This window comes from Chiloscyllium plagiosum, chromosome 13, assembly GCF_004010195.1.
Source record: "Chiloscyllium plagiosum isolate BGI_BamShark_2017 chromosome 13, ASM401019v2, whole genome shotgun sequence".
Taxonomy (NCBI): domain Eukaryota; kingdom Metazoa; phylum Chordata; class Chondrichthyes; order Orectolobiformes; family Hemiscylliidae; genus Chiloscyllium; species Chiloscyllium plagiosum.
In genome coordinates this window covers 60,973,868-60,988,108 of record NC_057722.1, presented here as the reverse complement: position 1 = coordinate 60,988,108, position 14,241 = coordinate 60,973,868, and the positions used below count along the sequence as shown (strand labels likewise).

The following is a 14,241-nucleotide window of genomic DNA, read 5'->3' as shown; positions in this document are numbered from 1 at the left end:
CCGACGCCCCTCCCCCAAGTCCCTCCTCCCTATCTTTTATCTTAGCCTGCTGGACCAACTTTCCTCATTCCTGAAGAAGGGCTAATGCCCGAAACGTCGATTCTCCTGTTCCCTAGATGCTGCCTGACCTGCTGCGCTTTTCCAGCAACACATTTCCATCTCTGATCTCCAGCATCTGCAGACCTCACTTTCTCCTCAAGTGTGGGATGGAACATGGAACTGGTTGAGCTCACTGGTCCAAGGGCGTCTCCTACAGGCCAGCAGTGGAACAACACAGGCTACCACTAGCAATACACAACCAACCCACATTCTTAGCTGCAGGAACAATCTGTGCCCCCCTCAAGAAAAGTTAGGCAAACCTTGTAGCCCAGACTTCCAGCAGATCCCACTGGCCAGAAGACCCGCAGAATTTGCAAATCTAAATCTGCAACTGTGGTGGGCAACCCTTTTATTTTTGGCTGGTGAGATCCAACATTTATTTCGGAAAAGTAAATGGTGAGCTATCTTCGTGGACACAGCTGAGTGGCTTGTGAGGCCATTTCAGAGTTAACCTCATTGCTGTGAATCTGGAGTTACATTTAGGCCAGACCTGGTAAGGATGTCAGATTTCCTTCAACATAATTTTACACAACCATGATCCAACAACTTGCTTGGTTATCATTGCTGATGCTAACTTGGGATTCCCTATTTATTTAATTGATTACATTTAATTTCCCAGGTGCAATGGTGAGATTTGAACTCATGACTATAGATTATTAGGTCAGGCCTCTGGACTGTAAGTCCAGAAACAGAACTACTGTATGTCTCAGTTCAGTTTGGTTCAAGCTTCTTGAATCTCAGGCATTCCTGTCTCCTTCTCCTCCTTTTCAGAAATCATTCCTGTTTTCTCTTTTTTTCTCTCTCTCTCTCCTTTCCTCTCTGTCTCTCCAAATCTCTCTCCTCAACGTCTGCAGGAGTACATAAGGCGGCAGTTAGAGGAAGAACAGAGGCAGTTAGAGATCTTGCAACAACAACTTCTGCAGGAGCAGGCTCTCCTACTGGTAATGCACCAATATTATTTACCTGGAACCAAAGCTTGCCTAGCCCCTTATTCACAATTCCACCTCCAATTTCCTCCCTTGTTCATGTTGTTCCCTCATTGTGCATTGTATATTTGCCTGAGAAAAAGTTTACAAACCTATAGTGATCCATCATAAACTCAACTAGCTTCTTTGATGAGTTATAAAAGAGCAGGAATGAAATGTTGAATTTAATTCTACTAGATCATTCCAAGTAACTGTGTTGCATTGTTTCTAAATATCTGGCTATTTTAATAGGACTGCTGTCTCTTCCTCTTCTTTTTTTCCCTCCCTCCCTCCCTCCATTCCTAATTCCATTCCATTCCAGTCCTGTGAATGTTTGATGAGGGCAATATCGAGGGAGCTTTACTTTCATTTTGAAAGCATAAAGGAAGCTTTACTCTGTGTCTGAATCCATGTTGGACTTAACTTGGAAGTGTTTTATGGGGGCAGTTTTGAGGGAGCTTTATGCTGTTCCTATCCTGGGAATGTTTGATGTGGACACCATTGAGGTTGCTTTGCTTTCAGTTTAAAAGAGTAGAGGGAGTTTTGCTCTGAATCTAACCCTGTGCTATACTTGTCCAAGGAGAGTTTCATGTGGACTGTTTAGACAATGGAGAATTCTTTGGATTTCCTTTTGTCTTCCATTCTGCCAGAACATTATAATTTGAGCATGTAATTATTAACCTGTAACAGCTGAGAAACAATATACAGGAGTGAGAAACTCATCAACCCATTATAATAGATATGGACAGTTTCAATGCATTTAGTGAACTGTACAGTTTGCCACTGATCTGAGAGACTATTCTGGTCAAACATAACAGCTTGCACTCTCTGAAACTCTACTCCGAGTAAGGGATTAATAAATATTAAGTCTTAATTCCTTTTGGATTTTGTAATCAGGATTGTCCTTTTCCACCCTGATTTCCACCCTTCACCTCAACCTCTCCTCACTAAAACCCTGAGCCACATTGACATTGCCTCGTTTGGCCGCCCAAACCTCACCAGACATTAACTCCATCAGTACACACCCTGACCCTGCATCCTAGCCCTGGTGCTTATCATCTTGCACCGACTTCCCATTACCTCGACTCTCCCAGTGCATTCAGAACCCAAAATCATACAACAGCAGTTAAAGGAACCAACTCACCACCACCATTTTGAGGGCAATTGGGGATGGCCATATCAGAAGCAGGAATATATATTTAATCAAGCCGTCTCCTCTCCCTCCAGCCAGCTCCAACTGATATACCAAGTTGCATCCTATAGGCTTATGTCATGTCCTTCTCCCCAAACTTTAATTAACTGTAGAACCATGCCTGTCTTGAATCTCAACTCTGGAACTCTTCCTTAAGCTTGTTCCCTGTCAGTTCATCAAAGGCATCCTCTAAACCACCCTAATTAACTGAGGCAGCTTGAGCCAATTTGCTTTATGGTAGCTGCTTCCTCTGCAGAAGTCTTGACTAGCGGAGAGCAGAGTTGTACCCCAAATTCCAGGTCGTCTTGCAACCAAGTGCTTGCGTCCTGAGTACAAGCCAAGAAAGCACTCCCAGCATATAGGACAAACCGAACTAACATTTGGAACTGGATGATCAGGGTACGCATTCATGATCCTAGACCCTTATCCTATTATTCCCTCCAGGGCTTAATTTTGTTCTCCATAATACTTTCAAACTCCAATTGAGAGGCATGTGGATTATTGCAACTTTTATTGAGTTTAATGAGATTTCATGCCATTGTCTTGCATTAGTTCAAGTTAATGAACATCCTGAGAAATTTCAACTGACTATTTAAATGCCAGTTTGCAAAAGGAATAGGAAAAAATAGAATTCATTTCATATGGCCCTAAATGTGTTTGTACCTGTATTTGTTGGAATGACAAATGCAAATGTGATCTGGGCTTGAATGTAGTTCCGAATAGATTAGATGAAATTCTCACACTGAGTGGAATGATTCTTAACCTTGATTATTGTGGGATTAGTCCTTCCACCAGTTGTCACTACCAAACACGGTGAAGGTTTTATACACTCTCTTCTGTTTGGTCTCCGACTGAAAGGAGTACAAGCGAAAGCAGCTGGAAGAACAGCGTCAGGCGGAACGACTACAACGACAATTGCAGCAGGAACGGGCTTATTTGGTGTCTCTCCAGCAGCAGCAACAGCTGGAGCCAAGATCTGGTGAGAAGAAGGCACTTTATCACTACAAGGACAGTATGAACCCAACGGAGAAGCCAGCCTGGGCCAAGGAGGTAGGTAGTCTAATTGTTATCTCCTGGATTGATTTGCACTGTCACTTTGTGTCTGTGCTACCATTGAAGAGAATGGGAATTGGTGTTGATTAGGTTGTTAAACTGTGAGCCAATTGGTTCCTTTCATTTCCTTAGCTGAGAGAGTCTTGTGGAGAGACTTGACCCTGTAATGGTTGCTGAATATAAAAGATACAATCCAACATCACATGCTGCATTAGACCAGGAGCAACTAGACTGTGTTACACAGTGTGACAATGTTTGACTATCCTTTTGGGGAAGTTAGTCAACATTGACTGCCTTCTCTGAATGTTTTGCCCCAATGATTGCTCACTTTCAATATCTCTCTTGCTCTCCCTCGCTTTTTCTCGCTCTTGCTTTCTCTCTCTTGCTCTTTCTTTTGTTTTCTCTCTCTTTCTCCCTCTCTTTCTTGCTTTTTCTCTCGCTTTCTCTCTCTTTCTCTATTGCTCCTTCCCCCTCTCTTCCCCAACTCCTCTCTCTCTCTCTTTTATCTCCCCATCATTGTGCTTTTGCAGACATGTGTACACACAACCAACAAAGGACCTCCTAGGCCTGTGGTAGACCTACTTATTAGGCTGAGGTGGAATCTGTGTCCACTCCACACCTGCAACTCAAGAATTGAAACCTCCTGCAGTTTATTCAGTGGGTCCCTCAGTCATTCAGTCTGGGCTGCTCCAGGTGATACCAGTAGGCACAGTGTTTGGGAACTCAAACTGTGCTAAACACCTTGGATTTGGGGCATTAAATTTAACCAGAGATTCTGCTTCTAATCTTCGTCCCATACCCTTTGCTGGATTGACAGGGATATCCTCATTGTTAAATAGCCCACGGGCGCCATGAGGAAAAGGTAGCAATGAGAAAGAAAAGAAAATGTCCTCAAAGTGTTTTGATTGAGAAGGTCAATATGTCCTTGCACTTTATTACAATTGCCTGAATGTTGTAGAGAGTTATCAGAATTCTTGTCCCCTGTGGATTCAATATAAAACTAATTCAATATAACCCTGAAGATCACATGACCACCAACAGTCCCCACCCTCCCAGCATTAGTTGCTTCACATGTCAATCATCTACCTGTCCACACGAATCAGAAAGCAAAAAAGATACTTTCTTATCCTTATGGATAATTTTGACTGTGAGAGTTAAGTGGGCATTTTCCTGATTTCAAATATTCAGAGTTCAAAGAGGCTTTTTGTCCCCAATATGTTACATATTTTTAATGCCCATTTACTCTTGCATTTAATCTTCAATTTATGCAACCTCCAGTTGTCCTGGAGTGTTTGACATCTTTCCTGGAATTTGGGGAAGGAGAACGATATTTCTTCAAAGGGTGAATCCACTAATCTGAATGTACACTTTGCCTATTCAGGAAGGATGGAGGGTCTTTGCTAAGGGTGGGGAATTTCAGTCAGAAATGGCTGGATGATCACTTGGAGTTGAGGTACAGAGCAGCTATGATCTGATGGAATTGTAGAACATGTTGGAGGGACTGAATGACCCACCATCCTCAACTGTTTTTTAACCATGTGAGTCCAACATACAGCCTCTGTATACTTGCTCTGATTGATTTGGACTGTAATGTGGGCAAGTTTCTGGCTGCTGCAGGCCCACTCCCACAGGCTACCAGTATTTGAACCAATCAGTATGGTGGCTACAGAATGTGGACATTTCAAGACTGAGATTGTTTTTTGTTGGGAAAGGGTAGAGCGGATTATGAAGTCAAGGCTGATAAATGAGGTACAGATCAGTCATGATCCAAATAGATCATGGAATCAGGATTGAGGATTGAATTGCCTCCTGTTGCTCCAATGCTGGGAGAGACATATTTCTTATACACTATATAAGCCCTCTTTTTTACTGAGGTCAGCTCTGTCTGGCCAACGTTGAAACATGTGGATGCTCATTCTAATATCACTCTGGTTTCTATCCCAGGTAGGTTTGAGCTTTTTGTTTTTGAACAAATAATTCTGTCATCCAAATCCCAGGTACAGAAGCGATCGCTCAGTAATTCTCCTCGACGCCCACCCAAAGGAGTGCCTGCCACTAAGTGGCCATCGTTCAGTGACATCACCAATCAGCAGCCCGCTCACCATTTGGCCCCGCATCCCAGTTCTGGACAACACCTTGTGATTCCCAGTTTTCTCGCCTCTCCTCTCGTCAATGGAAAAGGCTCACGCCAAGCCCTGACCGTACTGGACTCGGATCAAGCAGGTCCAGCAGGAACGTCCCCTCACCAGGCCCAAGCAAAGACCAAGAAGAAATCACGTGCCTACAAAGCCACCCCAGACCAGGCCAGGCCGGCACGACCACGGTTACGGTCACAGACCCAGCAACAACCGTCACTGGAGGCAACCTTTGAGTTTGAACGCAATGTCATGGTGAAGAAACATGTAAAGGCCACCTCTGCAAAACCACGAGGGCGTTCAGATGAATACATCTTTACAATTGGTTATGGTGGAGTAATTAAGAAAAAGAAAAGGAAGCCAGTAGATAAAACTGCAAGGCCCCTAGATTACAGATTCACCATGAAACCTGGTGGGGTGGTAGAGAAAGTTCCAATTACTCCTGAGATAAGGGTGAACCCTGATTATGATAGACAGATCTCTGAAGAAGGAACATCCAATGAAACAGAGAGCACGCCTGCACCAATTCCTCACCATGGTTCTCTCTCCTCGATATCTCCTTGTAGCTTGTCTCCAGATTCCCCTGAGGACTTTCTGTCTTGTTCTTCCCCAGCCTCTTTCTTGTCAGATCTCAAAAGATTGCCCTCACATAATTTGATGGTCCCTCAGCCCACCTGTGTGCTCTTTTTGAAAAAGATGGCCAGTGCCCCAAATCTTGCTGATCCCCACCCCTCTTCCATCATCCCTTTTGCTCTGTCTAACCGCCCACGCGCTGGCTCTGCCGAATTTCACACCATTCGCAACACCCCTTTTGAGTTTCCCTCACTCCTCCGACCCCTGGACCACAATACATCCTCAGGCCTTCTTTCTGTCTCTCTCGACCACTTGCCAGGCTGTGCCCATTCCCACAGCTACTACGCCCAGTACAGCACACTCATGGGTTCTCCTACACCGTCCTCCTCAGAGAAATTGCCGCCCATTTCCCCGCATAGTACTCCCCAGACACAGGGACAATCAGACAGCTCAATGCTGTCTCCGGAAACTGAAGACCTCACAATCAGATTGTGCCACACTCCAATTTTGAGATTGGAAATTGAGCCAGACAATTATCAAAAATGGAGGGAAAATAACGTTAGCCTCCAATCAGCAGACAGCCCAACACATGAAAATTGGTGTTCCTCCCCTCAAACTCCAGAAACCGACCCAGGGTTCCCTCTCTCTTTGTCTTGCCCTGAGAGTAGTCTCAGGCAAATGCAGGTTACTGGATTTCCTAAATGGTGCCGTTCAGCTTCTGATGCCAGTGAATTGAAAGTTCCACCATGCTGCCCCCAGAGGTCTCACATTGCTGGACAAAGGAGGGGTCTGCAGTCTGTCAGTCCATGTGAATGTTCACTGTCTGGTTCACCAAATTAATGTGCCTTATTGTCAATGCACTAATCTCCATAAGGGTGTCCTGAGTGGTTTCATCACAGTTCCTGTAACAGTCCAGAGACTACAGGTACTGGAAATCCAAAACAAAACAAAACTGCTGGAAAAGCTCAGCAGGTCTGGCAGCATCGGTGGAGAGAAATCATAGTTAACTTTTCAGGTCTAGTTACACTTCTTCAGAACTGAAAAACTGGGGTTCTGAAGAAGTCATTAGATCCAAAATGTTAATGCTGCTTTCTCTCCAATAGTGCCGTCAGACCTGCTGAGTTTCCCCAGCAATTTTTGTTCTTGTTTCACTCTTTTCCAGGCCTACACTCTTCTGAGCACCAGTTCACTTGCTTGGGGAGCTTAGTTTGGAGTGGAGTCTGTCTCATCTCAGTTGGCTGGCTGGCTGGTTTGAATTGTAAAGGGATTCAGTCGGCATAGGTTTAATTCCCATACTGCCTAGGGTCACCATGAAGGTCCACCTTCTCAAACCCTGCCTGAGGTATGCTGACCCTCATGTTAAATTCATCTCCAGTCACCTCACTCTAATGAGAGAGCAGCCTATGGCCCTCTAGTAGTACGGTGACTCTTACTTTACATTCTGACCATCGTATTTGTTTAACTGGGGGATATGTGCTCTTGAAATTTGCGTTAGACGTCTTTTGGCAAGACTTTTGTCAATCTCAATCTAAGTCATTCAGTGAGATATCAAGACCCCTTTCTTTGTTGATCCAAGACCCCTTTCTTTGTTGATAGAGTTTATTAACCACTCAATTTTTTTTTCAAAATGACCTGCTCAGGGATGTTATTACATATCTTTAGAGCACATGAGACTTGAACCCAGGCTTTCTGGCTCAGAAATATGCACGCTGTCACTGTTCAATCTTAGATATTATCCAACCAACATACTCAGAGATGGTAAACTTCTCTGGAGCAGGTGGGACTTGTGCCCAGGCCTCCTAGTCCAGAATAAGGGATACTACTGCTGCTCCACAAGTACCCGACTACTCAATCTTACAACTCTTTCCACATACTAATTCCACCTGCTTCCCCCTTTATATCTACTTGGTCAATTTATTAATCAATGAACATCAATAACCTGCCGAACTTGCTGTATTAACTCTGTCAAACACAAATCTCCTCTAGATTTCTCAAGAGATGAAACATTTCTTAAGATCATAGAAGAAGCCCCTGTGCACTGATCCATCTGCTCTGTAGTCAACACGTTGGGATAGCATTGCTGGAAATGTTTAATAACAAGAAATTGTAGATGTCCAAGACAACGCCTATCGATTGCTTCAAAATATCATGTGGATGTATTCAACAGAAATATGGCATCTGAAAATTAGTAGACAATGGAACTGAGCAAACAAAATTTGCAATCTGGCATTATACCTTTAAGAATCTAATCGGATTTCCCACCTTTTGGCTTTCTTGTCTAGTAATAACAGGAGCTGTTTAAAGGACAACAATTGTCCTCACAACCTAGTACAGATTATGTGTTGTTACTCTTACTACATCACTCTTTGTAATCAACTAAGGCCCTTAGCTGATCTTTCCAGCCAAAGTCACTAGATATTACAATTGTGCATTCTCCTCTCCTTACCCCTTCTAAAGACCAAGGCTCTGAGATCAGTTTTATTAAAAACAATACTGGTCCTGGCAGACTTAGCTAACTCAAGCCACAGCAGGAATTGAACCAGAGACATGGTTGTAAGGCCCAGTGCCAACTAATTATACATTACCTGCTGAATAGACTGCATCGTTATTTACTACTTTTTCTACTTAAGAGGACGATAAAGGCCAAGCTTGCATTTTTATAGTAGCTTTCACGTCCCAAAGCACTTGACAGCTAATAAGACATTTCTTGGAGATAGGCATTGCTGTGGAGTGGGGAAATGCAACAGATCATCTAGGTAAACCAAACTTGCACAAATGAGGAAAATAACCAGGTTCTTGTTTCACTGATGTTTTTGGGATAAATATTGCCCCCGGATGCCAGTGAGAACTTCTCTGCTCTGGTTTGAATAGAAGCGAGAGAGATCTGTTGCATCTACCTGGAGGTGTAGTCTTGGCCATTTTAAGAGTGTGGAGTATTTCTTCACTCAGAGTGTGGTGAATCTTTGGAATTCTCTGTCCCACAGGGCTGAAGAAGGTCAATCATTCAGCAGTTTCAAGACAGAAGTCAATAGATTTCTGGACACTAATGACATCAAGGGATATAGGTATAGGAAAATAGCATTGAGGTAAAAGATCATCAATGATCTATTTGGCTGGTGAAGAGGGCTCAATGGGCTATTCTTATATACAGTTAGTGGATCTACATTCACTCCACTAATCCAGTGACAATTTGAGTGGCTACTTCATTACCCTCTCAATCCCTTCCTCTTTCATATGCTTTCAATTAATATGAGTGATAAATGCCTTCCCCAAGTTGCTGCAGTTCTTGTCCTGGTCTACTAATCTTCAGACTTTTCAATGTAGACATATTTCTGACAGCATTTTTGTACATTGCGCAGTTTATTGTTGTACTAATGCCAGTTCCCCTCATCATTGTCAAGGCTAAGTTGAGAATGATGAGCTATACTTGAGGTACGAGGTTCATGGGGCTCGCAGGAAGTAGCTGAATGCCTAATTGCATTAGGATCTGGAAGTGATTCTCAAAGCTTCATCCATTGTGAACCAATTGGCATCAGCAGCAAATTTTCATTTTTTTATTGAAGCTACAATCTAGTAAAATGTCTCAAGGCATTTCGCAGATAAAATTAATCTGATGTTTAGCCAAAGAAGTGGTTTAACCTCACCGAGAAGAAAGCAAGTTAAAGGAGGAGAGGGAGGTGAAGAAGCTTAGGAAAGGCACAGTTAACTGAAAGGATGGCCATCAATGATGGAGCAGCTAATAGCAGGAAAGGGCAAGAAGTCAAAACTGGGGGAGTGCAGGGATCTTTGGGAGATTTTCAGGGAGACGGTTTGAGGGAGATGGGGAGGGCTTGGCCAGACTTAGGTTTAAGAATGAATAGTTAGAAAAATGGTCACACGATAAACTAGTTATCATTGGTCTTTTGCAATATATTTTAAATAGGTCAGTGGCTGCCCTTTTTGTTTTTAATGTATGTACTTCCATGCACTTGATGTTCAGTTTGAGCAGTGAGGGAGGTAAATTGTGAAATAATGATTAGAATCATGCCAGAGTCAAAACCAGTAGGCTACAAAAGAACATGAAACTGAAGAGGGAGGAGGGGTCTTGTTTCTTTAGAAGCACCTTCCAAACATCCAGCTTCACTCTGCTTTGGGACAATAGCAACATGGGGTGTGGAAACAATTTTACTGCTGAAATCCTCTCTCAAATCACATACCATCCTGAGTGGGACTTTTATCACCCATTCCTTTATGGTCACTGTGTCAAAATCCTCATACTTGCCATATGTCAGCACTGTGGTTGTACCTTCACCACACAGAGTGTACTTGGTTAACTCCCACCAGCACCTTCTGAAGGGCAGCAAGCACTGAGCAAATGACAACATGGCAAAAATTAATGTTTAAACAAAGGGTTCAAGATCCTTGGAACCCTGGATTTATTGGAGATTATGGTATTCCCAGTGAGCTTTCCCATTTACTAAAGGAACATGTAAGAATGTAGTGACCATTACAAATCGACTTGAGACATTTTCCGAAATTGTTCTTTCAAAACATTTGACAGTGTGCAATGTCAATAAGAAACTGAAAACGCGATTGGCCTGAACTGAATGGCAGCTTTATTCTGTTGCTTCCTTATCCTGAATACTTCCAGACCTATAAAAAGTCATGTCAGCTCCTGCAAGAGCAGAAACTATGGGAACTTAAACTCACCCACTTTGTACTGACTTCCCCTTGCTAGATTTTTCATATTAAACACTAATCCTGGAATTATTGAAAACGGCTGAGTGAATGACCAATCTCTGTCACCTCCTGCATTCCCCAAATCAGAGATGCCAGTCTAAACTCCACATGGTCCCAAGAGGTAGTTAAAGGCACTGGACACTGAAAAGGCTATGGGCTACAGGCCTGCAGTAGTACTGAAGATTAGTGCTCCAGGATTAGCTGTGCTCCTAGCCAAGTTATTCCATTACAGTGACAGCACTGGCATCTACCCAGCAACGTAGAAAATTGTTCGGGTGTGTCCTGTTCATAAAATGCAGGACAAATCCAATCTGAGAAATTGCCATCCCATAATTCATTACCCTTGATTATCAGCAAAGTGATGGAAGGTGTCAATGACATGAGGCATTTATTTAGCAAAAACCCAGCCCTGTTTGGGTTTCATCAGGGCCGTTAGGTTCCTGACCTCTTTGTTCAAGCATCTGCTAAAATTTCAGAGGTGACATGAGAATGACTGCCTTCAGCGTTAAGACAGCATTTGACAATGTGCAGCATCAAGGACTCCTAGCAAAACTAGAGTCGATTGGAATCAGGAAGAAATCTCTCCACTGGTTGAAGTCAAATCTAACCCAAAGGGAGGTGGGTTGTTGGAGACCAAACATCTTTGCCTCAGAGATTCACTGCATAGGTTCTTATGAGTGGTATTCTATCCCAACCATGTGTAGCTTCTTCAGGAATGACATTAGGGGAGAAGTAGGGATATTCACTGACAATTGTACAGCATTCAGTACCGTTCAGATTTCCCCCAGATGTTGAAGCAACAGTGGCTTCAATGCAGCAAAACCTGAACAACGTTCAGGCTTGGGCTGATAAATGGCTTCTATCGTTCATGTGCACAAAGTGTGAGACAATGACCTTACCTAATAAAAGAGAGAGTCTCACAACCCTTTCCTTAACATTAAATGGGATTATCAGTTTCTCCACTGTTAACATACTGGTAAATAATATTGAACGTAATTTCACCAGCTACATAAATACTGTCATTCGAGTGAACAAGTTTGAGGCTGAGTATTCTGCTTAAGAATGACTCATCAGCTGATTCCCCAGTCCCTGTCCACCATCCACCAGGCACAGTTCAGGAGTATGATGGAATAATCTTCATATGCCTTGATGGGTGCAGCTCTAAAAATACTCAAGAAACTCAACAACATCCAAGACAAAGTATCTCAAATGATCAGTACCCATTCACCACTTTAAGCATTCATTCTCTCCTCCATCAGTGCACAGTGGAAGCAGTGGCTCTCATCCACAGGATGCACTGCAGCCACTTGCAAAGACTTTTCCATCAAGAACTTCCAAACACATGATTTCTGCCATCTAGAAGTTGGAGGGTCGCAGGTATATGGGAACACCACTGCCTGCAAGTTCCCCTCCAAGCCACTGGACATGTTAGCTTGGAAATATATCGCCAATCCTTCAGTGTCACTGGGTCAAATCCCAGAACTGCTTCCCTAATGGCATAGAGGGTGTATCTACTCCTCACCAAGAACCTCGGTTCAAGAAAAAAGCTCACCACTATTTTCTCTTGGGCAATTAGGAGAAAATAATACATGCTGCTTTTACCATTGCTGCCCACATCCTGTAAATGAATAAATTGGAAAAGATTAAAGATAATTGAATGGCTTAAGACCAGGTAAAATCTTAATGTTGCTGGGATTTAAGGTGACAATAGGGCATGTTTAGGTGACCAGCTCTATTGTGGTAAGGGAAAATTCCTGATCTTCCTTTCCAAGTGTGAAGATGAAATGTGGCTTTCTTCAGCTGTGACTTGTGGAAGATCCTAAGAATAGAGAGGTCTCTGGTGTGCTGGAGAGGCTAAGCTGTAAATCAAAGACTGTCTGCCAAACATTTCAACTTGAATCTCGCATCCACCCAAGACAAATGGCTAAATACCTCGAACTCTCAGTGAGAGGGGTCAGGGATTGATTCTCAATTTGTTGGACTTCCAAGCTTAGCCTGAAAGGCCTCATTCAGAAACCAACCTGCACTTCTTAGAAGTAAGAACTTCATGTTTTGAAAAAGATTTCCCTTGGATTTTTATCGATTTGGAACATTGAAGACAATACGTTTTGTCGCCTGATGCAGCTCTGACCTTTAAACCTATCTTGGCTACTCCTATTTTCTCTTGGGCTGCTGAGGGTTGTGGATCTGATGGACTTCCTGATCTCTCCATAATTGGATTTCCAATGTCTGGGAATGCTTGCCTGAAGTGATTAGGATTTAGTAACTAGTACTGCCACTGAAAGTCTCTAAGTTCCTTTGAAATCTTCATTTTATTTCTATTCAATGTGTAATTATATCACATGACTGCAAATATACCAAAAATATTGCAAGAGGCAGTGCAGTCTGACTAATTACTATCAGCTTCAGATAAGCCTGTACCAGAAATTAATCAACTGTGGTGTGCTTTGGGTGTGCTATATTTTGGTTTCTGTTATTCATCTGCTTTGAATGCAAAAGGACCCTAACTGTGTGGCCCTGATACATGCAATACAATTCTTTATAACCAGAAGCAGAATATTTCAAATCTTTAAAATTTTGACCCAATCTGAGACCTAGACTTTTAACAAAGCACTATTCCAACTGTCTCAGATCCTTGAAATCTCAGCTGGTGAGACCCCTTGAGATTTAAGAATATGGGAAAGCTTTCATTTTGAATCTGTAAGTACAGTGTTTGTCAATTCTCAGCATTTTATTTACTGATTTGATTTTATCTTCCAAAATTCACTTTCTGTTTCAGTCTATCTCCTTCTGATGAATTCGGAATGTGTTGTCTTAGGTCAATTGCAGAGAAAGTGTTCAATCCAAGAAATATGGGAATAAATTCACAGACCTCTGAATGGTCTGTTTGCCATGGCACCATATGGATATGTTATATTCTGCTCTATGTTATGGTGAATGTTGAGAGAGATTTGCAACACACGTTTTAGAAGGTGTTACTTTGATGTTGCTAACACTGCTTTTCTTTCCTCTCACCATCCACCCTCTCCTCACCCTTCCTTGGTTCTAGGTGGAGGAACGCTCCAAGTTAAACCGCCAGAGCTCGCCGGCAATGCCACATAAGATGGGAAACAGGATGTCTGATCCAAGCATGCCGCCTCGCTCTGAATCATTTAGCAGCAGTGCAGTGCAGGCTGCACGAACCCCACCAATGCATAGACCTGTAGAGCCTCAGGTAGCAAAGTCAATAGTTCCTACAATCCTCACCTGTTGCGTGCATGGAGGACTGCTTGAAATACTCTGGATTGCTAATGCTTCCTGAAGATGCTATGCCTGCTTCACAACCTTGCGTAGAATTTTACAACAGCGGAAGAAGCCATTCAGCCCTACATGGTCATCTGCTGGCATCCATACTCCTTACCAGCCTCTTCCTGTCATACCTCATCTCCCCTTGTCAACATACCCTTCTCTTCCTTTCTCCTTCATGTATTTATTCAGCCTCTCCTCAGATACATTCGTGCTGTTT

The 14,241-nt window shown here is 42.9% G+C and overlaps 1 protein-coding gene across 7 annotated transcripts in view; it reads left to right on the top strand.

Annotated features, from left to right (window-relative positions):
• LOC122556119 (TRAF2 and NCK-interacting protein kinase-like) overlaps window positions 1–14,241 on the top strand; it is a 254,751-nt gene that overhangs the window by 190,532 nt on the left and 49,978 nt on the right. For 2 of the 7 annotated variants that reach the window (XM_043702582.1, XM_043702583.1), the window contains exons 14-17: window positions 954–1,040; window positions 3,115–3,306; window positions 5,307–5,699; window positions 13,786–13,950. In XM_043702582.1, coding sequence (XP_043558517.1) covers window positions 954–1,040; window positions 3,115–3,306; window positions 5,307–5,699; window positions 13,786–13,950 — 837 coding nt within the window. The remainder of the gene's footprint in view (window positions 1–953; window positions 1,041–3,114; window positions 3,307–5,306; window positions 5,700–13,785; window positions 13,951–14,241) is intronic. The other 5 variants (XM_043702585.1, XM_043702584.1, XM_043702587.1 and 2 more) reach the window with 3 other exon arrangements.